Source organism: Phalacrocorax carbo, chromosome 1 (assembly GCF_963921805.1).
Source record: "Phalacrocorax carbo chromosome 1, bPhaCar2.1, whole genome shotgun sequence".
Taxonomy (NCBI): Eukaryota; Metazoa; Chordata; class Aves; order Suliformes; family Phalacrocoracidae; genus Phalacrocorax; species Phalacrocorax carbo.
This window is the reverse complement of record NC_087513.1, coordinates 183,967,679-183,994,598: the sequence shown is the minus strand read 5'-3', so window position 1 is coordinate 183,994,598 and position 26,920 is coordinate 183,967,679. Positions and strand designations below refer to the sequence as shown.

At 42.8% G+C, this 26,920-nt stretch overlaps 1 protein-coding gene across 2 annotated transcripts in view; it reads left to right on the top strand.

Moving 5' to 3' along the window:
* Positions 1-16,186, top strand: part of VWA8 (von Willebrand factor A domain containing 8) — a 195,603-nt gene extending 179,417 nt beyond the window's left edge. For both annotated transcript variants that reach the window (XM_064440807.1, XM_064440806.1), the window contains exons 42-45: positions 803-961; positions 10,308-10,406; positions 11,577-11,815; positions 14,227-16,186. In XM_064440807.1, the coding sequence (XP_064296877.1) occupies positions 803-961; positions 10,308-10,406; positions 11,577-11,815; positions 14,227-14,335 (606 nt within the window). In that variant the 3' untranslated portion in view covers positions 14,336-16,186. The remainder of the gene's footprint in view (positions 1-802; positions 962-10,307; positions 10,407-11,576; positions 11,816-14,226) is intronic.
* The last annotated feature ends 10,734 nt before the right edge of the window (positions 16,187-26,920 follow it).

The following is a 26,920-nucleotide window of genomic DNA, read 5'->3' as shown; positions in this document are numbered from 1 at the left end:
TTAATGGGCCCTCTCTCTCCCTTTGGTTTTGGAAGGACACGGATGCCACAGAAAGTAATTAAAAGAATAAAGCACACAAATGCTAGCAACCATTTGCAGGTGAAAGAAACATTTTAGTTATTTGTTTTTAATATGACTTCGGTTTTGCCAGATCATCTTTAATAGGCTTGTATTGTACTTGAATCCAGACTCATCTCACCGCACACTAAATAAAACACCTCCTTTGAATGTACTGTGCCAAAAATTGTTAAAACAGATGGGGATTGTTTTCACACACACACACAAAATAGTTTCAGCATCAGAATGAAGAAGAAACTAGTAGTTAATCAGAACAAGATTTCAAACATTTTTGGAATATTATTAACCTCAGCAGACAATTTTTGCAGTCATATATGAGTCCCTGTTAGTACCGTAAGCCAAGGAAAAGCATTTCCATTATGAGCCTTGGCAGAAAGAGCAAATTTGAGAGTCTCTTTACTGAAATAAATGTTAAGAATCAAAACTGAGACAGAAAAAGTATTTTCCTGACAAGCATCCATGGAATTTTTTGAGGTATTTTGTTTCTAGTCATTGAAGGTGAGGGGAAAGAATGAAATGAGGTCTCCGGTAGGTAAGTGGTTAGAAACAGTTAGAAAAAAGGGTAAAATGTTTTATTTCTTTTTTTTTAATAATCAGTGTTTGCTGGATAAAAGTTTTTTGCTTTGCAAATTGCGTTGGGTTCTCTTTTTGAAATGTTTTCTCCTTGCCAATGTTTAGCTTTCTCATTTAGACTGGGTTCTTTTCTGCTGTGTTTCCCTGTCAGCCTGGGAGCCCCCAGCAGAAACCTAAACGCTTGCGCCTGGTGGTGGATGTTTCTGGTAGCATGTACCGCTTTAACGGAGTGGACGGACGACTGGAACGCTCCATGGAGGCTGTGTGCATGGTCATGGAAGCTTTTGAGAATTATGAGCACAAATTCAAGGTAATTACAGCTGGTCTAGGAGCTCTGTGGTTATTGCACAGGCTGTGTGGAGCAGTGGAAAAAGTGTTTCAGCAGTCAGTCTAGCCAAAGAACATTATTCATTCCTGCAAGGAAATAAAGACATTAATCTGTTTCTAGCAACCTGAAAAATAATACTAGTGAATGGATAAGAAACATTACACACTTCAGCAAGGGAGAATTCAGTCTAGGACTTTTATGACTTTGATTTAGAGAAATATGCTGCCTTTTTCTGTATTTATCTGTTTATTTGTTTCTTTGAGGAGAAAAGCTTACGCCTGTAGAACACAAGTAAGTATGAGCTTCAGGACATGCAAAGATGCCCAGCCTTTCCGTCTGCACAGAGTGCAGACGGTATTACTTTGTCAAGAGAAAAGACCAAACTTCTTTGTCCATTACTTGTGTTCTCTTGCAGTTACCTGAAAGCAACAAAATAATTACTTATACTGAAAGATATTAGGTTCCAAATGTTATTTAATGGTAGCCTACAAAGGAAATTTTATACCCTTTTTTCTCTCAGTAAACAAGGTCTAGGGTATGTTTCTTCAACCTCAAAAAAGACAGGAACAGCCAGTCTCAAGTTAATTCTTGACAAACTCAATGTGTAATGGGAGAATAAAGATGTCTAATGCCTTTACTGAACAGCATCTCAAACATAAGGCTTAAAATATATCTGAACAAAATGTAAAAACTCCTAAACAAAATGAATAGAAAACTTAGTCCACATTAATTCAGCCAGGTCTGCTTCACATTGTTCCTTCGGCAGCATAATCCTACAAGTTTTTGTTCTTCTGTAGAATCTCCTGTACAAAAACAGGCCATATATACTTCTAGAATGTCGTGTAAAGTACAATCATTCAGACTTCCGTTTGTCAGAAAAAGGCTATAAAATGAGACAGGCATTATGTTTTTAGCCTACTTCCCTAAGGAAATGAGGCGTGTGCTATCATAGTCTCTGGCAGTCATGCTATTTCCCCTTTAAACATGCTTGAACAGAGTATGTTGCCTGATTGCAAACATTCAAAACAGTGGTTTTGTTCCCAAAGACACTGAATTCCTCACCAGTGCCGAGTACAGGGGCACGATCACTTCCTTACTCTGCTGGCCACACTATTCCTGATACAAGCCAGGATGCTGTTGGCCTTCTTGGCCACCTGAGCACACTGCTGGCTCATGTTCATCTGGTTGTCAACCAGCACCCCAGGTCCTTCTCTGCTAGGCAGCTTTCCAGCCACCCTTCCCCAAGCCTGTAGCATTGCCTGGGGTTGTTGTGACCCAGGTGCAAGACCCAGCACTTGGTCTTGTTAAACCTCATACAATTGGCCTTGGCCCATTGATCCAGCCTGTCCAGATCTCTCTGCCGAGACTTCCTACCCTCAAGCAGATCAAAAATCCAACCCAGCATGGTCTCGTCTGCAAACTAACTGAGTGTGCACTCAATCCCCTCCTCAAGATCATTGATAAAGATATTAAATGAGAATGACCCTAAAACTGAGCTCTGGGGGATACTGCTCGTGACAGGCTGCAGAAACGGGCATATCTGATCAACACACGTATTAGTATGGCCAAATGCAGGATCATCCACAATGGAAGATGAAACAGAAGTAGCGGACAGAAGGATAAACATGATACTTTGGGGTATAATCAACATAGCTTTTGTAAAGGGAAGTAATGCATTCTGAAGGGCCTGTATGAATGTGGCAAACAAGGTTGGTTGATAGAGTCTCCGTAGCCAAAAGCATTTGACAAAGTCCCTCAAGAAAGGCTCATAAAGAAATGATACTTTTTTGGGGATAAAAGGGAAAGCCTTCAGATGGAGGAACTACCGCTTAAAATATAGAAAACAGACTAAGTGGTCATTTTTTAGAGCGAAGAAGTGAAGGAAGGTCACTTATGGAACTGTGTTGGGATTTGTGCCAGAGCCCATGTTTTTATGTTGTTCTGTATATCATAAGTGATCTGTAAAATGGCATGGATAGAGAGGTGACAAAAGTTGCTAGTTTTATGAAGTTATTTTGGAAAACAAAAAGGGGAATCCAGCTGCAAGAAGTTGGAGAAGGACCTGGCCATAAATGGTGACTGGGAAATAAAATGGCAGGTGATGTTCAGTGCTATTAAATACGAAGTGCAGCAGATGGACGAAAGCAATTCTGTTTTTAAATACACAGTGAGGAAGTCTCAGCTATCTGTTAGAGCTCACTCTCAGCTATATATTAGTGGTCAACAAAGAAGTCTTGTAATTATGTTGTATGGCTCTTTGAACATGCAGTGCCCACCAGCTGTCAAAAAAAGCTAACTGAATGTTAAAAACTATTAGCAAAAGAACAGAGAATAAAGCAGAAAGCATCAGAATGTCGCTCTAAACATCCATAGTGCATTTACATCAGGAGTAACGTGTGCAATTTTGGTCCCCCAACTCACAAAAGTTGTTGTACAGCTGAAAAAGAAGAGAGGGTGTCAAAGATTACAAAGGGTATGGAAGCATCCCCATGCAAGAAATGGCTAAGTGGGCAAGAACTGCTCAGTTTGCAGGAGAGAAAAATCAAGGAGCTGGTAAAATCTTGAGAAAAATGGAAACGGTGACCAGGGGACAGTTGTTCATTCTGTTCTACCTCAGCCATTTTGCTCTTGTTATGAACAATTAATTATTTTACATTTACACAACAGAGGACAGTGGCATAGAAGGTGATGACACAGAAAAAAGATATAGTGCAGTGGTAGATAACCAGCTGTCCTTATTTCCAGTGCAGCTCTATAGCTGAGAACCCAGGCATGACCCTCAGGCATGTGGTAAAGGAATAACATGTAGAAGTAGAGAGCCAGCCCACTGTGCAGAATTAGTAAGATCATTAAGAACTGTCTTCAGTTCTAGGATTTTAAAATCTGTTTCGTTACCTTTCAAATCCCTCTGTGTCTATTACAAATTATTATGTTTTGCTTGGCAATAGTTGCTGCTGGCCAGTGTTTTGCCCCGCACATAGATGAAACCCTGTATTTGGCCATGCAAATAGCTCAAAGTGCAATTAGTTGTAACAGTAAATGTGCCTCTCTGACAACCACTTGGCATTTATAAAAAAGCTTACACAAAAACTTTGCGCAGTTTTTAGATGTGAAAATTGCCACTCTCTGATAATAGACAGGACTACTAATGTTATCCTTACAATCTCCGAGTTAAGAGAGCTGTAAGGCCAATTTTATACTTAAAATAACAGTGGTGAGGAAGATGCTGGAAATTTTAGTGACATACGAAGGAAAAAATGTTGTCATCAGCTGCTACATCTGTTTGACTTCAGTTGCCTCTAGGGTAACTCGCCTCCATTTAAGGGCTCCTTCCACTGGATAGAGAGCTTTGGGGGGAGCCAGTAACAGCCCCTTGATTCAAGGCTGGCCAGATCCAGTGTGAACTCTGTCAACTTCAGAGCTGCTTTTGCCCGAGGGAAGAAGAGTATTTTTCTTCCTCCACATCTCTCCGTGCTGCCTCTTTGGGATTTGATTCACTCTAAGCATAATACCTACAAGAGTAGACCAGAAATTACTAGGACAGCAAACAAGATGTAGCCGTATGTTTCACTGGCCACTGGTCATGCCCCAAAATGAACACAAACAGAGACATTTATTAACTGATCGTGCTTGAACCATATTCTTAACATGATCCAATGATTAGGCTAAAGTACCTTTTTTTAACCTGTGTTTCACAGTCCTCTCATATGAGAAATCTCCCATGCATGTGCTGATGGACTCTCTGGGTCATTCCTTTGATAAAAATAAATAACATTTCTGAAATCTCCAGCTCAAAAATACAGATTTTTTTTTTTGTTGTTTCTGTATAGTCTGGCGTGGCAGTTGCTACACCTGCATGAATGCAATCAATAACCAGAACGTGTTACTTCCTCTGTTTCTAATGAGTGCGGTTAGGTCTTCAAAGAGTAAGAGACACAGCAATTGTTTTAAAATATCAGTCACTCTGGTCTGTAAAACAGTAACATTTTGCAAGATGCTGTTAATTTTTCTCAGGACAAAGCTGACGTTTTAGTATGCCTGCAAAAATAGCATACATTTCTCATGTCTAAAAGAGGAACCATATGAAAAAAAAAAACTCACAACTGTGTTGTGTGCAATGAGAAATCTGCAATTTATCACATTTTTCTTTCTCTTCCATATCCTCCTCTTGCCTTCCAAGAGTGGTTTTATACAAACAGACTTTTTTTGGCCTTTAGATATGCCTGCTGTTATCTGTTCCTGTTGTAGCCCCATCTGCAAGGGTCACAACAACATGTGCTGCAAATTTGAGGGGTTTCTCATACATGTGTTGAACCTGAGGGACCATCAGGCTTGTTCAGCAAAGCATTCAAAGGGGATTTACATAGTAAAGTTCCCTTCTGCTATCTAACTGCACTGCAAACTTTGGAAATCAGTTCTTGGTTGAAGATCACTTTTCTGCTGGTGCTTGGTTTAGTTCTCTGCTGAATAAGGTTGTGAATTAATCAGATGGGGTTTTCATTGGTTGTTTTATCCTATCAGCTGAGCTTTCCCCATGTGGGGTACTCCTTGGTATCACTGATAATGTTGATTGTCTGATTGGTCTTTACAGCACTGCATGAAGGTAGAGGATACTTTCTCCCTGCCTTCTTATACAGAAGAGCTAAGTATTGGGTATATGACGGTACCAAGCAGGTAACAACGTTATCCTTCATAAAAAGTCAGACAAGTGCCAGCAGGTATTTGTCAGCTTTTTACACTTGCATAGGACAACCTGCCTGCTGCCATTTCCCATAAGTGCAGGCAGTGAATCATTCCTTGTCAAGTGGGAAATGCGAGGCTCATCCCACAGTCGGGAGATCCATTTAAATTAACAGACATGTTTCAAAGCCCTCCTCCAATGTCATCTCATCCACGCTTCCTCTGAAGTGCTTTATTAAAGAAAAGAGTGGGAGTGACTGAGATAGTAGAAGCTGCAGTCTCAGTCTCATCCTAATAATGGAAGTTAAATATGCTCCTACAAAGGCCCCTTGACCCCTTTAAATGTGTGGGTGCATCACTTACACGCATAAGTTATGAGAAGCAAGTTATTTTGCAGGATTGAAGTTCTTACATCTTTTGTACATCTCATTTTAGGTGCCAATTATTTGAAAATGTACAGAAGGGCAGTTTGTTCCTTGTTTTATCTGAGGTAGTATTATGTCTGTCACACAAACCATATGGTTTTATATAATCCCTAATTACTGTCATTTGTATACAAGATGGCAGATTTAGGGGGCATGTCCAGTAAATTATCCAACAGCAATTTTATGAAGCCTTTAAAATATTGTGATTCAATAAATGGTGTGTTATGTAACTGGTAGGAAAAGCCAGAATTGTTATTTATGGCAATATTAAAAGGATATAGCAGGTTTTATATGCCCATTTCAACATTCTCCATTTGTAGAATTTACTGTGGAGGTGGCACTGTTAACTCAGGGAAAAAAAGAAATGTTCCACATGCTTAGCAGAATAGTTTCTTTTAATAATAAACAAAAGGTTTGAAATAAATTCAGGAAAAAAAATGTTCAGTGTTGTCCAAAGAAGAGATGAATTTCTAAAGATCTAGCCCTTAGGCAGAGGCTTGTCTAATTCGCGCTGCCTTTTACATGCAGCATGCATCTTCTTTCAGCTTTTTTAATGCTGTCAGAAATGAAACTTCTTGGTATGGCAGCTGCAGAAGACAGTGTCTTCCATTTCACCCATTTTAGGAAGCAGCAACCATCCATTCAGTGCAAAATGTGACAGTGGAATAGGGATTGTTTTAACCTGTAAGGAAAGAAACCGACAATATGATGCTGTTTCAAGAGACGTGTACATATTTTGTACTCACAGCTCTGAATAGAGCAGTCCTTGTCTCAGTGCACCCGAGGCTATTGGAAAACAAGCTGCTGTCTACCCCAATAATATATTAATTCAATTAAGCCTGCACTGTGGCAAACAAGTCTTTTGCTGCTGGATTTGTCCTGAGAGCCTGTGTTTGCAACCTATTTTGTAAGTAAGATCATATCACAGTTCTCTCGCTTTTAACTCCATCCAGAGGGTATTTATGAGAAAAAATGCATTGGATCCCTGCTTCTAGGAGGCCCTTTTTCTGTGCTCATCTTTAGCTCCAGCGCTCGTGCAAATGAAAGAAGCTGGTTTTGACAAAGCATGCATGTGTTGGGGTTCCCAGTTGGCCAGGGCTCGGGAGCTGTCTGCACCTTTTGTTTACAGCGAGTGCACCAAGATAACATTGAATCACTAAGGGTTCATTTTACTAGAACACAAATTAGGAGGAGGTAATAATTTACTGAAAGAAAACCTGGATGAGAGATTTAAATCCTCCTTCTTTGCCCTTGCAGAGTGGGATTCTTTGCTTCAGTTTTCCTCTGTCCCAAACTCTGTTTGGCTAAGTTGCGGTAGACTCCATACATTCCCATGGGGAAACATCTCCCTTCTGTCACCTCTGAAGCTTGGCTATGAGCCGGTCCCTCAGCCTGCGGTCTTACACTGACTTAAGTCTCCAAGTCAGTGCTGCTACGTTCCTGTCCCGACCTTTGCTGGGGCACAAGTACTCATCCGACCTGGCAGATTAGGGAGCTAAACTGTGCAAAAGCAGCCTCATGGTCGTTAGCTTTTGGCAGATCCTGGTCCTTCACTTGGCTTCCAGGGGATCAGAGAACCATGAGGACCAGCACGTGAGGGCTGGTGACCACAGCACTTCTCTTATGCAGTGCAGATGCTCAGGCATGGAGAGGTAACACCCTGCTTTTGGGGAGGCCCCACTTGACCCAGAATGCAGCAGCCAGGACAAAGTAAACAGGCACTTCCTCCCTGCTGCCTCACCACACTTTTTTAATCACAAATAGCATAGTAAACTGTCAGCAAAGAAACAAGGAAACAGATAACATCTTTTAAATATATGTACTCTGGTGCATGCATGGGTGCGCACACAGAGAATAACAAAGGGCTGGCCAAGGAGGGAGCAGACAGGATGTGATGTTCCCAGCTGAATGGCTTTACGTGCCTGCAATAGTTTGCTCAGATCATTTCAGCCTCGCCTTGCCTGTAAGCACATTGTACATTCTCACCTTGTGGAGGGGACCCAACCATAGGGCGAACCTCCGGTGTTTCATCTAGGAGCTGCAGCGGTTCACTTTACACAGACTGTCACACTGAGTTTACACCCAGCCTGTCTGAGATGAAAGGTTTGTCCATTTATTAATGTGTGCCAAGAACCAAAATGATATTCCCAAATAGCAAAGCTTGGCCTATTCCCATGAACTCAGTATGGCAGAGCTGATACCAGGGCACCTGGTGGGAGAGGTCTGTGAAATGCTGGGAAGGAGCTCGTTACGAAGGAATCAGGCTTCTTTTTACGCAGGAGAATGATAACATTTTGCTTTACATAATCAGGTTGTTGATTTAAAAGCGATACCAAGTACAAAACTGCTCAGCAAAGGACGTGCAGGGTTTTGTAATTAAAAGCCTACCTTGAAGAGCTGTGGACATTTCTGACATTACATAAGAATGACATTAGCGCTGTATATTTTCCGCTCCATTGAACCACTGCTTTATTTAGTTCCTCTGATCTGAATAATCTCTAGTTTTTAAAACAATACACACGCACGCTCTCTTTGGGGGTGGTTCACATTCTGGATTTATTCCTCTATTAATTCAGAAGCATGTTGAATGTAACCTCAACATTATTCTCAAAATTTGTATATTTTCATTTGACGTGCCTTTTCTGCAGGAAAGATAATGGCTTGGGGAAGACAGAAGCAACAGCTAAATATTCATCCGGAAAGAGAGTCTGAAGCATTATGGGTGATAAGAACTAGGTTTTGAAGAGAAAGCATGTGTCAAACTGGAAGTTTCACATGAAGCTGGGTAGCAAACACAAGAAATGGAAGAGCTGAGGAGAGCAAGAATGGGAAAAGCCAACAGGGCAGAATGAAATGGGAGTATGTGGGGACTAGGTTATATTAAGATTTCCTAGGGGAAGGAAGTCTGGGTTATGTGAGACTGTCATAAAATGGTCTGACCCTGAGTGAAATAATGTGGCACGTTTGCTTTTTTGCAGAGGGAGGTGTTGCCTTTTAAAATGTTCCAGCTGGTATAGCTTTCTTTTACTCTTCATATATTTTTAAGTAAATTACTGGTATGGAAACAATTAAAAAGAGCTTTGTTGATAAAGAATGCTGTTTCCCCAGTCTCCAGAACCCAATTTATACCAAATAAAGTAGTCTCCAATAGGAGAGAAAATTCAGAAAGTCTTTGAGGTTGAGACCCACCTTTTACCAAATGATTACATGGGAATTAGGGATGGTGATCCCAGCGAGGACCTGTAAGCAATACTTGAAAAAGTAACAGAAAAGCAAAATATTGCACAAGGGCTCCCTGTCTGTGCCAGCTAGTCAGGGGAAAATACAGGCATGTTCATGTTGAGGAACTGCCAGCTCAGGTCTCTCTGGGCTCAGGATCTGTGCATCTGTGCGCTATTATTTGGTGTAGACAGCTCTTAAATACACTTTTGTCCTACCCATGAATTCCCCTTGGGGTGGCTGCCACATCCACGGTGGCACAGTGACACAAACGGCAGGTCAGGACCTTGCCATAACTCAGCTTGTCTTGGTTTTTATGTATCGACAACAAAAATTTCACATAAAACAAAGGCCTTCCCAATGTTCCATTATTTGTTCGACAAGATATTTGAACTATTACAGCTCGACATGTCATGTTTTTGCAGCATCCTTCACAGAAGAATGTTGTGCACGCCATCTCCTTTGAAATAGTGCAGAGACTCTTGGAATTTACTTCTCTACACACTTTCAGCAATTACTTTGATCTGTTATGCACGAAAATAAGGAGTGCCGATTTTCAAAAAAGGCTTGCAATACTTTTTTTCAGAGCTGAATGAGGTCACCAAAACGATCCCTCAAACATGGGAGCTACTCTCAGACAATGCACTTCTTGTTTGTCAGATTCAAGAGGACGAAAATTGCTACTTTAAAAAAATACGCAGAGAGCGCAAGAGGGCAAGGTCTTGATCTTATGCATCACCACTCTGCAATTGGTGGGATGATGCAAAAAACAGACCATGGAAATAAGTAACTGTTCTTTAATTTCATTATTTAGCAGTTCTTTCCCATGTTTTCATGTCAGCAAGAAATTGCAAGTAGTTCCCTTAAGCAGCTCACAAACAGAAGCAGGGAACAGGATTTGGGTTTTCTTGTTGAAAGCAAATTGCCTTTGATCTGTCTCGTGTCATTGTGACCCAAGGGCCATTTGTGACTAACAGAAGACTGATGGAATTTTTTTCTTGCAGTATGATATTGTTGGACATTCAGGAGACGGCTTCAACATCGTCTTGGTTGGGAGTGACAAAGTTCCCAAGAACAATAAGCAAAGATTAGAGATTCTTAAGGTAAATCCTACTGATAAGTGATGATGGATAATTAAGGTTTTTATGACTATGAGATAGAATTGTAGGTAGGTCACAGGATGCAAAACACAAGGAGAGTAAAATAAGAGACAGAGAAGAAAGTGAAATCTGTGTATTTGCATAAAGCTGAAACAGGACTTTTCAGAGACTTGGCAGAAAACAAATTGTGACAAAACAGTAGAAGCTGGATATGCCTTTTTCTGGACTGCTGTGTCATTTTGACTGCCTGTCAAAGGATATAGGAAGTTCCAAACATTATACAGTGATATAGATAGCTCTGCCTAAATAATGTGGTGGTTTTAGTGCATAAGTGACTAATTTAAACTGTAGAGGGATACCAGGCCATTGATTTAGTCTGGTACCTTCAGAAAGTGAGGTGTCACAGTAGCAGTGGGAAAATGTGTCAATGCTAGGCTCAAAATCCGTTACATCACAATTACAAAGTGAGTGTATTCATCAAGACTTTACTGCAATAAGATGTAGAAAATTTGAGTATATTGCAAGATTTACCTAGCTGGCAGCTTGATGGGTTAGAACTGTGTATTTGAGCTTCCTTCAAAAAGTATTTTTAAAAAATAAGCAGTTACTTGCGTTAGAAGGATTTTCTGATGTCTAAAATTCCTTGTTTTCCACATAGGAAACAGCTTCATCAATGCAAACAGTGTATCTATTTCATAAATGCTCAAACTAGCTGTTTCAGCATTTTTAAACCTTGCTGCTGATGTCAGGATTCAGATATTTGATAACAGCTGTAGCACTATTAGGGTTTGGAAGTCTAATGCAAATTATAAACAGGCAGGAGCTGGTCACAATATTAGGAAACTAAGCCCTGTTTTCTTCCTTAAATAGATAGGAATGTAGCTACTCAAACTGCAGCTGATCAAACTATTTTACCTTCCTTAAGGTAATTCTGTCCATGTGTGGATTTTGTTTGTTTGACCCTCTGTTTTTAAGAAGTGATGCCTGTCTTAAAATACAACGTATCATATACAAAAAGCTGCATTTTCTGTAGCACGTGGAGAACTGTCCACATTTCTGAATCATCCCCTAATATAGCATAACTGAATATTTGTTCCCCCCGTGCCAGCTGAAATGAATGTTTATTCTTAAAGTCATCTTATATATTTCCACTTGGCTATGCTGTGCACACAGGTCATGCATGCCCATGCTCAGTTCTGCATGAGTGGAGACCATACCTTGGAAGGGACAGAGCATGCCATTCGTGAAATCGCCAAGGAAGAGGCTGACGAGTATTTTGTTATCGTCTTGAGCGATGCAAATCTCGAGCGATACGGTATTCAGCCATCAAGGTTTGCCCAAGTCTTGACCACCAATGCTCAAGTCAATGCTTTTGCCATATTTATAGGATCCTTAGGAGACCAGGCAGATAGGTAAGTATATTTGTTTTATCCCTAATACAACTTTGTTTCTATTCATCATATATCTAAACTATGCTTTTTTTTTGCAGTGAAGTTAGGCATAGCTGCCCATGCTGGTGTTCTGCGCTAAGGTTTTGATCATAGAATCATAAAATCATAGAATGGTTTGAGTTGGAAGGGACCTTTAAAGATCAACCAGTCCAAACCCTTGCCATGGGCAGGGACATCTTTCACTAGATCAGGTTGCTCAAAACCCCATCCAACCTGACCTCAAACACTTCCAATGATGGGACATCCACAACCTCTCTGGGAAACCTGTTCCAGTGTTTAACCACCCTTATTGTAAAATATTTCTTCTTTATATCTAGTCTGAATCTATTTTCATTTAAAACCATTATCCCTTGTCCTATTGCTACAGGGCCTACTAAAAATTGTCCATCCCCATCTTTCTTATAAGCCCTTTTAAGTACTGAAAGACTGCAATAAGATCTCCCCAGAGCCTTCTCTTCTCCAGGCTGAACAACCCCAACTCTCTCAGCCTGTCCCCATAGGAGAGGTGCTCCAGTCCTCAGACCATTTTTGTGTCCCTCCTCTGGACCCACTCCAACAGGTCCATGTCTTTCCTGTGCTGAGAGCTCCAGAGCTGGACGCAGCACTGCAGGTGGCGTTTCACCAGAGCGGAGCAGAGGGGCAGAATCACCTCCCTCGACCTGCTGGCCATGCTTCTTTTGATGTAGCCCAGGATGTGATTGGCTTTGTGGGCTGTGAGTGCACATTGTCAGCTCATGTCCAAGTTTTCATCGATCATCCTGGGTTTTTTATGTACTTTCAAGGAGCAGTAGCTTTGACTTGTGTCAGGAAGGAGACTGGTTTGTGGGTCTTGCAGTTATGACCAGCTAGTTCAGAGCGTTCTGAGCATCCAAAAGGAGCACCTGAAGCCATTCTCCCACTGGAGGATGTGCACTGTCCCCGCATGCAGTACCCCTGTGTAATCATGATGGAGGCACGGTGCCTTTGCTATTGCCCAGTATGGGGTTTGAATGCATGTGGGCCTAAGAAAAGAGATTAAAGCAAGAGAAGCTGGAGTTTAATAGCCTTTAAAACTGACAAAAATTGGACTCGGCTACTCCCCTTGTGTTAGTGTCCTACATTCTTTAGAGGGTCTGAGCCAATATGCCTATTTTTTGTGCTACTACATAATTTTACTTTAAATTGTTTGGGCACAGGGGAAAATAAGAAAATTCTGTCCCAGGTGATGTTCCGTATCCACTGAGGACAAGCACATGTGGCAAAAAGCTGGTGTAGCCACAAATACCAACAGTGCCTTTTCTGCTTCTGTTGGAGTCTTCAACTAGAGCAGAATGAGAGATGGCCCGAAGGGAATTGGCCCTCGGTACATAGTTTTAATCAGAAAAGGGTTGGAACATACAGCTGCACAGCCAGCGTTAGTCATGTCTGCAGGTCTGTACATCAGAGCTGTGTTATGCATGAAAAAAGAATCCGTTCTGAAAGATTGTAATTACAGAAGGGCCTTTTTCTTCTGCTAGCAATAAAAAAAAAAAAAAGCATTGACCATATCCTGCTGTGTAAGAGGAGATCTTATAATTGCCTAGTTCACTGGGTATGGAAAATGCACACAATGCTGCCGCTGAAATGCATTTCTATGTACGTGGAAGTGCAGAATTAGACAAAGCCTTCCTGTAACTGCTGTGGGGGAAGGAGAAGGGAATTCTCTGTTGCAGCTTTTTTAAAGCTCCCTTTAAAAGTGAGCTTAGGGTGTAGAGCATAAACCCCTTTCAAAAGCAGTGAAAAAATAAATTCCAAGCTTGCTGACTGGACACGAGGGAGATGGGGTTTGTAACATGCATCTTGTTTAGCTTTTCTAAGGCGGGGTTAAGCTGTGATTAAAAATGCATCAGGCTAATATTGGCAGAAAAAATATCTTTCCGTCTAATCTGCTGTGATCTTGAAGAGGAAATACAAAGAGCACATTTAGAATCACTGGCGCTGTTGAACCGAACGAGCTGTGGGTTCACAGAAATCTATTTAGAGTAAGTAAATATCTTCATTTCCAGAGTAAATCTCTAGCTGCCCTCAGAAAACCATTTGTGCTAATACCTCATGGGGTCACTGGTACCTTGATCAAAGCTGACTTTTTGCACATCAGAAAGAGGACATGAATAGAAATCTCTAGAAACAGTCTTGATTGTCTTGCTGAGAGGACCTCTGATTTGAGCTGCTCTCAGTGTTTCCTCCCACTGCTGCTTTCCCAAGCCTTTAATTGCATGGTGACAGTGACATGAACGGCATGGATTGGCAAGGTATTCAAAAGGAGAAACATCCTTTCTTAAGGAACACAGGCTTTCGGTAGGGAAGATAATTTGAAATGGTAATTGTGTCTTGTCCCTCATTCTGCTCCTTAGGCTGCAGAGGACGCTACCAGCAGGTCGGTCTTTTATTGCCATGGATACCAAAGAGATCCCCCAGATTTTGCAGCAGATCTTCACATCTACCATGCTGTCAAGTGCCTAAGCATCGCTGATGTCACGGTGCATGAATTCAAAGAAGAAACGCACTCCTGCTGGAGATACAAACCCTGAAGCTGAGGACAAACACAGTTACTAGTAAAATACATACAGTTCTCTAATCAGCAAAGCGACCCAAATCTGCACGAGAGCCGGGCTATAAAATTTCTCCCAAAATCTCTCAACTGACTTAGCACGTTCCAAGAATTGCAGTGGGGCGGAGGTAAATTGCAGGATGGCAACAGAGCAAATGTTTTTACAGAGGGACAAATAAATAAGGGGCAGTTTGTGATTGTTCCTCTGTCTGCCGTGTTGCCAGCACTATGGTATCATCTCACCCCGTTCTATTAAACACAGTCCATTGGGATTTGGTAATATTATGCAAGGCAGAGCCGGGCAATCTGTTTCAGAGTTCTGTGTCCATATGTTTGAATGGGTGGTTAACTCCATCTCTGATTTAAACAGGACTGCTCTTGTCAGGCAGGAAACCCTTCCTTCCTCTGCTGTTGCTTTCTTGTCCGGACAGGCATCGGGGGCTTCACCGCTGGATGCTGGGAACAATGGAGCAGTTTGGGAACGCTGACCATTCTGTGTAAACATTCATTATCTGATCAGGCACGGTGCTTAGAGTTGTCAGATACAGAGAAAGTGGCTGTTAAGAAGGAAGACAAAGTAAAAATAGATTCTTTCAGTTCTGCCTGTGAAAAGTAAGGGGAAAGGGTCAAAATGGTTTTAGGAACCCAACATCCAGCATTTCCAAGGAGGGAACTACTGCCATGTCTCCTTTGCATGATCGATGATGCTGTCCTGCTGTGCACCCCCAGAATCCCCGGGGTGGCCTCAGTACCTGGAGGTGCCTTTTTGGTCAGGAGACAAAAACGTTACTAATGCTTTGCTAGAGCTCCATCATGATCCATTTTGCTTGGGTCTTCTCAAGGTGAAACTGGAGGAGAGATCTAGACATGAGGAAATAAGTTTTTTTTATGAAGAAAGAGGAAAAAAAATCTATTTTTATTTTAATAAGATATCTGTGATGGGGTATATTTAATATCCAGGATAGTTATAAAGACTTATTTTGTAATTCACTTGGCTGGTGTTTGGCATGTCCCATGAGGCGATAATTCCTCTTTACCTACTAAAGAATAGATAACTTGTAGTGCATCAGGAACAGGAATACTTAATGAATTGAATGTATGACTTAATTTGCCTGGGGTGAGAGGTGTGCATCATCACTGATACTCTGCTGATATTAATTTGAGGGTAACAGAATAGAAAAAAGTCAAGGGAGAGTACTTATAAAGATCTGAAGGAGGAATTGCAATACTTCACTTCTAGTATTCTCTTAATCCCCCAGTCGCTCAAACCATGCTGTGAGCGGGATATTTGGAGCGGAGGAGGCAAATTAATTAAATTAATTTGATCTTAGTAAATACAACCATCGGTGTTTTAACGGGTCCAGTTTCTAGTGGTCATTCTCTACTCCATCAGTCCTGCAGCAAAAACCTTTACCAACGCATCAAAAATGTCCCCCATTTAGGTTGTGTTTCGAAGCCTGGCCAGCTTTGAAACTCTTTATGGCAAGAGAGGACGGAAGACGTTTTTCAAAAGCATGTTGGTATTGTTATGATAACTATATATGTGAAAACAAAGAGGTTGAAGATGCAATTCCTGTTTAGAGAGAAGGGAATTGGGAGGAGAAGGTTGAGAAGGTTATCCTTGGCTGGGACACATGCATGTGCGCGCACATACACAAAGACGCGGCTACTAAGGGGAAGTACACATCAAAATATAAATATCCTGGTCCTGTAAACATATGATGAGATACTAAATGCAATAAAGAATTGGCATATTAATAAGACTGTTAGTAAATGTGTTTTAATATGGAAATTCCTTCAGCACCTCTGCTTTTATTGCCCACAGTCCTTCAAAAAAGAAGCATTTTATTACAGTTAATAAGCATATGTACTGTACACTTTCTAGATTACTTGAGTAGATAAACTTTCTCACCTCAGATTTCCTTGCAGCACAATACTATTATCTTTAGCATAAAAACACCATAGCATTCTTTAAAGGAAACTCTAAGGTAAATCTGATTTTAAACCTTTTGTTTGATTATCCCTGTAAATTGTATTTCATGTCATGCTATTTAAAGTTACCTTTCTGTAGTATTTGGTTTTATTCATTGTCTCAGGAGATGACTTGTGTTTCAGTCCACGTTTCTTGGGCCCACAGGTTACGGCCATGTCCAGGGCCAGGCCGGCCAGGAGGGTGGCTGGGAGAAGGTGGAAGCAGTTCCCAGTAGGTTTTGAGAGAAAGGGAAAAGAAATGAATGACACCTTTTTCTTTTATTTTTTCCCAGTTCAGAAAGAGAGGGTTTGGGTTTTGCTTTTAACACTGCTTCGTTGCAGAGCGTATTTGACCTGACAGCATCTCTCTGAATTGTTACAGTTCAGGGTTAAATTTTCCCCAGCCTGTGCATCTCTCACCTGCTTTAATGCCCATCGCTACCCCGAGGAAATCAAAGCAGCAGCTGTGCTTTTCCCTGCCTCTCAGGGACTGGCAGGGTTATTTCACTGGTCAGAAGTTTGTCCCTGGGACTTGCAGAACTTCTTAATATGCATTTCTTTTTAATTAGTAAAATGCTTAAGAGTAACGTGGCTTTGTTTAACTAACAGCAGCACCAGTGACTGCTGTCATCGCAATGCACGCACCAGCCTTGTGTGTCACTCATTCCCTCTGAAAGTGTGTTAAGGTATTTTTCATCTCTTCTCACAGTTTATTAAGGCACTTTTGCACTCATCGGTTTATATGAAAAGGCACTGTTTTGGCGAATCAATAGAGCTGCCGGTTGGAGCGGCTCCTGACTTTGATAGCATTAGTCACATCAGCAGTAGTGATTTTAATTATCTCTTATACTGCAGATTTTAGTCTCCTTCTGTTTATATATGTAAAGTGTTCATACTCACTAAGCAGTTAGTAACAGTACACAGTCGTTTAGGTTTACTATTTAACTGAGGTGCAAAAAAAAAAAAAAAAACCACAGAAAGCCCAGGCAGACGTGATTTCAGTCAGAGCAAAGCACGTTCAACATTTAGAGACATAAGCAGCTTCACGTGACTACGTGTAAAAGTGATGGGTTAGAATGAAGTGCGAGGAGAGTTAGGAGGGACTCGTAATTCTTGACTACAGCAGTTTTTTCTTTTAATTCCCCACTTCTTTACTTTACCGACACTGGGTGTCAAACATGACTGCGAATGTCGTGCTGGCGCTTATCCATTAGCCTGATAAAATTAAGACTAAAAATCCTAATCACTGATCAAATATTCTGATGTAATGTTCAAGCAAACAAGCATACAACAGGAGATTTAGATACTGTATTGTATGTGCAAAATCAAACAAAAAAAACCCTGAAGCCTAGTTGAGAGTACGGGTAAGAGACGCAAGAATACCCAATCACAGAATCACAGGTTGGAAGGGACCTCAGGGATCATCTAGTCCAACCTTTCTGGGAAGAGCACGGTCTAGACAATATGACCCAGCACCCTGTCCAGACGACTCTTGAAGGTGTCCAATGTGGCCGAGTCAACCACTTCCCTGGGGAGACTATTCCAGTGGTGACTGTCCTCACTGTGAAAAATTTCCCTCTGGGTTTCTTTGTCTATACAGTTAAGATTTTGGGTTGTTTAATTATTACAAAGCAACTATTAAAATAATTGGGACAATTAATTTAAAAAACCAAACAATTGTGCTGTGTTGGCTATTGCACATTATCGTGTTTATTAAGAAATAACATTCCTATACAAGTGAGAATGTACAGGATATTTACTGAGAAATAAAAATACAATTCCTCACTATATATCAAATCTGGAAAGCTGATTTGAAAATATAATTGTTGTACAGAACCTCTAGAGTAGAAAAGGTTCAGGGTTTAGTGCTTGAAATGCTACTGTTTTAGTGAAAATAAGTAAAGCTCTTCAGTTTGTCTGCTGTAAATGTAATGGAAGTTGTCATTCAGCTCCTCAATAATTCTGCTTCTAGAGCAAATGTGTCTATTTTTAGCCCCATCTTTAAAAAAAAACAAAACAACCAACTTGCGTTTTATCATTTACTGTTCTTTCTACCAGCATCTAGGGAGAGCAAACACGCTCTCTTGTCCTGAGAAGGAACCTTTTGGAAAAGGAGGGTCGATATTTCTCCCCCTCAGCCCCTGTGTATTCCGTGTCCTAACAGCCCTCAACACCTGGAAGCATCTTACATGGTCTGTTAAGTCTGGGAGACGTTTTACCCAGCGTAATAGGTGTCCAACAATCCCTGACCATCGCACGAGGTAAGTTACAGTCTCTAACCACAGATTGGTGCTCTGGGTGTTATAGTTAGTGACTGATAGTTACTGATGCCCAAAGCATTTGAGCATTTTTTGAATCGTCCAGTGAAGTCAAAACCCTCCCATATCGATTGAATCAAAATGCCTCCCACAGTGTATGGGACTGTGTTATTGGGGATATTTTTTCCAAGACAATGCTCAGTGTAGCTGTTTGATGTGGCCATGCTCTTTGTTGGTGATCTCTAGCTCAAGAATGTGAGATTGTTTCCAACAGTTTGTAGTAAACAAATTCCTAGAAAAAAATACACTTACAAAGCAAACCATTCAGCTGAAGGATTTAATCTTCTAGGAGGCAGGCTTTACCCTAGACATTTTAGTCCTTAAAACCAGAAAAGGTCTGTCTTTATCACCAGTCATGCACTGGCTCGTAGGCAGGCTATTTTAGAAAGTCCTGTGCAAAACTGCTGCACTAATACGACTCTATCTGTGATTTATTACCTAGTATGCATATTGCTGCAGTGTGATGCACAGTATCTATTCTGCACCAGAAACCCTGAGGAGGAGGAGAACTAAGTTATTCTCTGATACTACACGCATTAAAAGGCTATTTGTGTTGTTCAGTCTTCAGGTTAAAAAAACCTCGAGTTCACGGCGTCATCAAAATAAACAGGTAACAAATTGCCTAACTCAGAAGTGCTTTTGCTTTTGGGATTGTTGTGACAACGTGAACAGCACTGTCACTGAATGGAGTGTTTTAAAGTCAACTACATTTTCTGGAAAATGGGTGTATGTGGGAAGGTTTGAAGAAGAGATTCAACATTCTTCAGATGAAGATGATGGTGAGGGTTTTTTTTTTCAAACGTAACAGCGTTATAAAATTTGAATAACTTATTTTTCAGGACTATCTCTTCTCCAACTTTTGGCAGGATAAATAAGTGTATGAAAATCTACTTTAAAAAAACCCAAGGAATTCATAGAATCACAGCATGGTTTGGGTTCAAACGGACCTTAAAGAACATCTAGTCCAACCCGCTGCCATGGGCAGGGATACCTTCCACTAGACCAGGTTGCTCAAAGCCCTGCCAACCTGGCCCTGAACACTGCCAGGGACGGGGCATCCACAACTTCTCTGGGCAACCTGTTCCAGTGCCTCACCACCCTCAGAGTGAAGAATGTCTTTCTTATATCTAATCTAAATCTACCCTCTTTCAGGTTAAAGCCATCACCCCTTGTCCTATCACTACATGCCCTTGTAAAAACCTTAACATTACTCACAGCATCATCAGTTTGAACATCTGGCATTGGTTGTATGCGGAAAACTTCAACACCCTCCACACTGCACCTGTGGAAGGGCCTATTCAAGAAAACAACTAATCAGGGTAGGTATACTGATAGTTGGAAATGTAAAACACATCTCTGATTTTGACCCTGGATTCCCCAGCCACCACGTAACGTTTTGCTATGGACCGGCTGAGCTCTGTAAAGCCAGGTAGGGCTGGAAACCAGACACTGATCCTGGTTGCCTGATGCTGCAAATCCCTACCAGCTGGGTGTAGTCTGGCACTAGAACTCCCCCAGTTCAAAAACAACCATAGGGGAAGAGAGCAGGGAGGGGGGGGAAAAGGCCAAATTCCTCATTTTCAACCTGCTCAGCTTCCTGAGCTGGTTTGTCTTGACCGCCAATACAAGCACAGGCAGGAAGAACGAGCAGGTCTGGGAAGATCTGCCAGGCACAGCCACAGCAGTAAAAATTACCCACAATAAAAACCGCATCCCAGAGCCAGGAGAGGCTCGGTGGAGGGGCCACATTCAGCTCGCAGAGCAGGAGTGAGATGCTGCTGTAGGGAATGGTTGGAGGTAGTGCGGGGACCACGCAACACAAAACCATCCTCACACAGGGAGGGCAGGCTCAGAGACAGATCTCTGCCTCTGAAGTCAGCACCACGTCAGAGCCCTTATGGTCCCATTGGCTTCAGCCCTCCAACTCTGTGCTTAAGCATCCTCATCAGTAACAGGCAGAAAATAAGCTCCTTCCCTACCCCAGGCACGTGTTCAGGATGAATTGAGGCTTGTTAACATCCTCAGGCAAACAGTAGCATGGGGACTGGACTAAACCGCGTATGTTCCCTGAATACTGATTTCGTGAGCTTTTTTTTCCTTTTTTATATGCGTACAAGTTAGTTCCTTGTAACGTAAGCCAAAATTGTAAAGTCCCTGGAACCTCTTACTGAGGGTGGAAACATTCACTGAGCACCTATAAACTAAATACATCTCACAAATATGAAAAAAAAAAAAAAAAAAAAAAAAAGTCCTTTTAATACCAGGACTTGTTACAAAAAACGATCCTTAGCAACAGCCTTTTTATTAAACGAGAATTTTAAGTTAACTTCTCTGGCCAGGCTCTCTCAATAAGACGACAATATAACATACAGACAGTGGTTTGGAAAAAGTCCAAAAATAGCATTAGTTGGTTAGGAAAATGTGTTATACGGGAGAGTGATACGAGGAATAGTTTCCCAGATATTTTTGCTGTCGTCATGACTAAATCATGCTCGATGCCATCTGTACCAACATCTGCATTTCAGCTTGGATGCGTTCAACACCCATAAGGTCGCCTACTGCAGTTTCCAAATTGACAACTATAAATAAGTTTGGTTTTTTCAAAGAAATGCATTTGAGTGGGGACAGGGATGCTCCCCTGCCGTGATTTACAGAGAAGTGTTGAAGGAAAATGCCTCCCTCTTAACATAGCTCTGCACACGCTGTCCCCATCCCAAAAATACTTGGCGGTAGCAAAGGAGCAACCTTAGCATTGCGTCACGCCCTCTCCTGCTCGGGCAGTGCAGGGAAGGGTCGTGCTGGGGCAGATTTAGCAGGGGCAAGGACACCTAGGCACCGCCACTGGCCCACGCAGCTCATGCGCCTCCGTCCAAGCTGGTGACTGTGCCAACAGCTCCTCTCCGGCCCCTTCTTTGCCCCTCCAGCTGGGGGTTGTGTCCTCCCAGGAATCTGCCAGTCTAATTTTCTGCTTCTGGCGCATGGGAAAGGCCAAAGTCCATTTTAATGAAAAGCCTGCAGGCTCTGCATTCAGCAGCGGAAAATGCGGCAGAAAGTTGATGCACCAAACTGACTATATATTTTCCATCTGAATTATCTGCAAACTGCGCTGCAGGTGCCTCCTACTCCCTGCTGTCCCCAGACCCCTCACCGCACAGAGGGTGAGAAGGGACCACTGAAACGCTGTGGCCTCATTCCTTGCTGTCACAGTGAGGGGAAAGGACTGAGTACCTCACTGCATCCCTTTAGCAAGAAGTCACATAATGTGCCCAAAATGAGCAAAATCATACTAGAGATACAGCTGCCATAGTCCTCCTCCTCACTCCCTCAATTTTCTGCCATGACCCACTTTCGATGTGGCACGGTTCCAAGAGAGCAAGCCAGGTGCAAGAGGGAAAACAGGCCCCGTTGCTGTAAGACCCTGGCTTAAGGACCATATTTATCTTTAAGCACAGATTTAGTGGTACAAGAGCTGAGCATGCAGGCAGCCCAAGACTGGCAAGCAGGCCCGCAGTGGGGAGGAGTGCCGAACTAGCTGTAGGGTGACATCTGAAGGCAGCAATCATACTAGGAAGAGCAAACACCGCAAGAGGCCCCCGCCTCGCAGTTCACACTCGCTCAAGGCCATGCTGACGTGGTGCTGCAGCGCCTCAGCAGCTCCCCATGGCCTCAGCGACCTCGCTGGTGTTATCTCCTCATCTGAGCAGGACAGAGATTGTTTCCTGCTCCCACTAACGTAGCTTGCAACAGGGAGGAAGGCAAATTTGGTGTGATTTCACAAATTTGCTGTGAAGGTTGTAGCTGAGCACTGAACAGGCATGGACTGATGGGGCACTGGGGTGGGGGCAGCCACTGCAGGTGTTGCTGAGCGAATTTCTTTAAGTCATCTTATTCTCCTTTATGCCACCATTTTTTTAATCACCTCATTCTGCTGTTTCACTCAAGAAGGTCTCCATGCCCATGAAACAGCAGGTTTCTCTCTTTGTTATGGTGCATTCAAGAACTCAAAGCGCTCTTCTTTAGTGCCAGCTCAGATCTGAGCTCACCATCCCGCCTGGACGCATTCCTGTGCCCCCGCTCTGGGTGTCCCTGCTTAAGCAGGCGGGGTTGGACGAGATGATCTCCAGAGGTCCCTTCCAACCCCTGCCATTCTGTGATTGTGTGACTCTGTGATCTCCCCAGTCACTCCTCTCTCTGCTGCAAAATGTCCCAGCAGACCAAGAAGCCTCTGCAGGGTCTGGTCTTTTGCAGGCAGGACAGGTTGGAAGCAGACGAGCTTAAAATACACAAGATCTGGCTTAACACAGCACAAACCCACGCCACAGCACTAAGGAGCCAAGCCTTGAACTGCACCATACCCAAACATGGGCTTGTTAATAGTTAATGCTGCTTGTGCATCGGATGCCAAGAAGTACAAATTCTTTTATTTAGGTTTTTAGCACGTGATATTATAGCTCTAAACTCATTAATAAGTTTTATAGTGCAATGAAAACAGAGAGGGTCCTTTCTCCTCTGTTTTTTAGTTGTGAGATCAACTGTGAATTTTTTTTCCACATGCAAATGACTGGATAAATTACTCAGCTAGAGAAGAGCTGGTACTGCCAAAGGCCAAGATATCATTTAAAACTAGTATCTTATATCATTAATCCAAATCTTGGAATCGCAAACTATAAGTAAAACATCTCTAAATGCAGCTCAATGATTTACAAAGCAGTTGCAACCTTCTGGTGCTTTAACTTCTTGGAAGCAGGTCAAAACCGATCAGCCTTTTTTTGTTGTTTACTCATCCTTTGGCTTCAGTACGCCATCTGCGGTGGCTCAGGATTGAGAGGTGAACAGTTACTTTATAGACAAATTAACGCTCAGTCACTAATATGTGCACGAGCCCTAAGTGAGACCCCCTGCCCTGTTCCTTTCTCAGCATTGTCTGGATGGCCAGACTAAAAGATTTTACCAGCGATTTGCTAAAGCAAGCCAGTAATTTACACTAAGCAGCTACAGCAAGTCATTACATTAATGCCTAAGCATAAGCCTTATAACGAACTACCACGTGACCCTTTTGAGATGGTATTTGCATACTCCACACAGCACACCTGTGATAAAATCTGTTACAGGACTTACTTATAGTCAGCGTGTGGTTCACCCTCAGCTGAAGTACGTTGCCTCAGTAATGTGATCTGCAAGGTGAAAAAAAGGGGAAGTAGCTATTCTCTGAAAAAAAAATACCCCAAAAGTCAGAAGATCCTTCACCACCAAAAACAATGAAGAGAGAAGAATGAAAGCAGGCGAGGAGACCTCATTTTGCTAAAATAAATGAGAACAGAAATAGATGTGATGGGGCTGGCTAGAAAGAGGCAGGCAAGGATTCAAAGGCCAAGCTGAGGAAAACAAAAAGCAAGTAGTCAAGAATAAGTGTGCCCAGGCACAGAGTAAGACAGGAGAGCCCCTAAAAGAGCTCTTTTCTGTCTCTATTTAATCTTCTCAAGTGCCATGGAGAATGGCGCTGAGTAGGTGTCAGACTCTAGACTTGGCATCTCCGCATCCCACCCAGCAGCTCTTCCCAGCTGCTCCCACCCTGCAAGGCCAGGGCTTTTCGGGGCAGCATCTCCCTGTGCTTTCGGCTGAAACTGGCTCAGCACATACACCAGAAACCAAACACACACCTCTCCAGAGGGCCCGGGGCATCCTGCCTGTCGCCCCGCAGCCTGCAAAGCCCAGCCTAACTTGAAATGATGGCAGGCAGCAAACCGAAAGGTCACAAAGCTTTTTCCACTATCGTGGAGGAGTCTGAAAGCCGCATTATTTAACCCAACTGGCTGCTCTTAACAAAAGGCACATTGTTTCTCTGGATGATTTCTTCTAGGAAAAGCATGTGAATGTGAGAAACTCAGGCTGGCAAGGCAGTGAAGGTCAAAGTTTAGTCATTTTTCCTCAAAACAGGAATCCAACACCTTACAGGTTTAAAAATTTAAAAAGAAAAAAAAATCAACCCCCTTTTAATTGCTCAAGTTTCACACTCGGCCCAAAACTAGGTAAATGTCTTTCGCTTGGCCCTTAAATTTTTCGTAACCTCCCAAGTTTTGGATGGACCTAGACCTTCACTGTAAGGGACCAGTCTCCAGGTCTGAAACTCCGCTTCCCTCTAGGCAGCGATGCTCATTGCTGCCAGCTTTCCACCCAGCTAACACGCTGACCCACCCGCGTCCCTAACTGGTGATGTAGCCACTGACGTTGTCCTCCTCTGCTTTAGGCTGCGGCACACGCCTTATACTCTTTCTTCCCGTTGCTTATCTCCTGCATGAGTAGGATCGTTGCAAGTGAGGAGAATTCGTTGGTTTTAACCTTGTTATTTGGGATCTATTCTTGTGGATGCTCACCAGCCAGCCTTGCCCACAGCGCGGACGATGTACCAGTACACTCCCAAGCCCCTGTAAGGCAGGCATGCCTCATGCAGGGAAGGGTGGGGAAAAAATGAAACCATCAGAGGTTTTTCTCAGACAGCACTAAAGCATTATGGTACAGGATTACATTAGGACAAGATAGGAATTAAGATTCTTGCAACAAACCCATGATTAAGACAGTTTTAATTTAACATTACACTTAGTTGGGGTTTGAACATTATTTATTTTTCAGTTCAGATGCTGTGGTGTTTGTGAAGACACAGCTGGCAGTGTGGTTTAACCTCATTTTTCTGGAAAGCTAGTTATTTTATTATGATTTACTTTGCTTATGGAGAAAACTTAAAGAAAAGAGACATCCTAGCATCACACTAACCCTTGCGCAGCCAGGTACGATGCTACCTACGGGCCAGTTTTGGCACAACCTTATTGTTACAAAGTGCTTTAGGGAAGGTCCACCTCCACCTTGCGTGCCCACCTGAAGGTGACTCTCTTCATTTGGACTGACAGGCTCTGTTAATTTATGCTATGTGTATCTATCTCATGCATATTAAAAAAAAAAAAAAAGAACAAAGAGAGAGCAATCAGAGGGTTTTGAGGGGATTTTGTTTCTGTCCCGGTGGGCAGGGCAAACATGTTGGCTCCCATCACTCAGGGGCCACCAGGCACAAAAGGGCAGCAGGGTGGCAGCCCTCTGGGTCAGATCTGAGAGGGTCGGCTCCAGCCCCAGCATGCAGAAAAGCAGGAGGAACCTAAGGACACAGACAAATAACCAGCTCAGTAAGATGACTAAGCTATCATCCCAGGTCCTGCTGGCTCTTCGGCAGGGAGCCGGCACACACTCACCTGTTTCTGGGTCTGCCCAGACTTAGACCACACAGTCAGTGGCTGATTCATTTTTATGCATTCCTTCATCTTTTTAGCACAACCCTGTCAGAAACCCCTTAAAATCAAAAATTTCTCTCCAGCTCCCCCAAACACAAGGGCAGAGTTTGGTATGAAAACCCCAGAAGTTATGATTTGCAAGGAGACACCCTGTTGTGCTCTCCTGATCGCTGGCTGGGTTTTGTGAGTTTTGTCCCTGAAAAGAACCAGCTCCTTTGGCCAAATAACTGGAAAAATAGGGAAAATAACAAAAAGACCCAAAAGACCCCCTGCCTTGTAGGCAACTCCATCCTCCTCTGGGTGCAGACCACCAGCTGTTGCCCCACGGCTGCCAAGCGGGCAGGTGGGCCAGGCCGAATGGGGGGGCTCAGCCTTCCCTTGGCTGGGGGAGCACCAACATTGTATGGACACCCCTCCGCCAGGCACCTCCTTCTGCAGGGGACTGGGTGGGCGCTGGGGCGGGGGAGACTGGTGGTGGGCACAGAGCAGCCCCTGCACCCACTTCCCCCAGGCGAGCCATCCACGTCTGCGTTTCTAGCATTTCCTAAGCCCCGTGAGTCCAGGAAATCCCAATCGCCAACCAATCTCTCATTATCTTAAAACCAAAAATCCTGTTAATGGCTTTACCTCATACCCTGCTCTGGAAACCTGCCCAGCTTCTTCTTGAGTTACTTACTTCAGCTGATGATTTTGGCAGGTTTTTCTCCCAGATCTTGGCTACTGTTCCTTGGAGAAACTGCACCTAACCCTCTTGCATTGTGGTTGTCTGTCCTCAAGCTTGGTGCCACAGGACATTTATTCCTGCACCGTTCATAGACCGAAACCTGAGCAAGCAATTTAACAGTGCAATGCACAGAGGCTCACAGGCCTAAAACCAATTAACAACTTCACCGTGTGTTCATTAGTTAAGAAAATGTTTCCGTGCCTA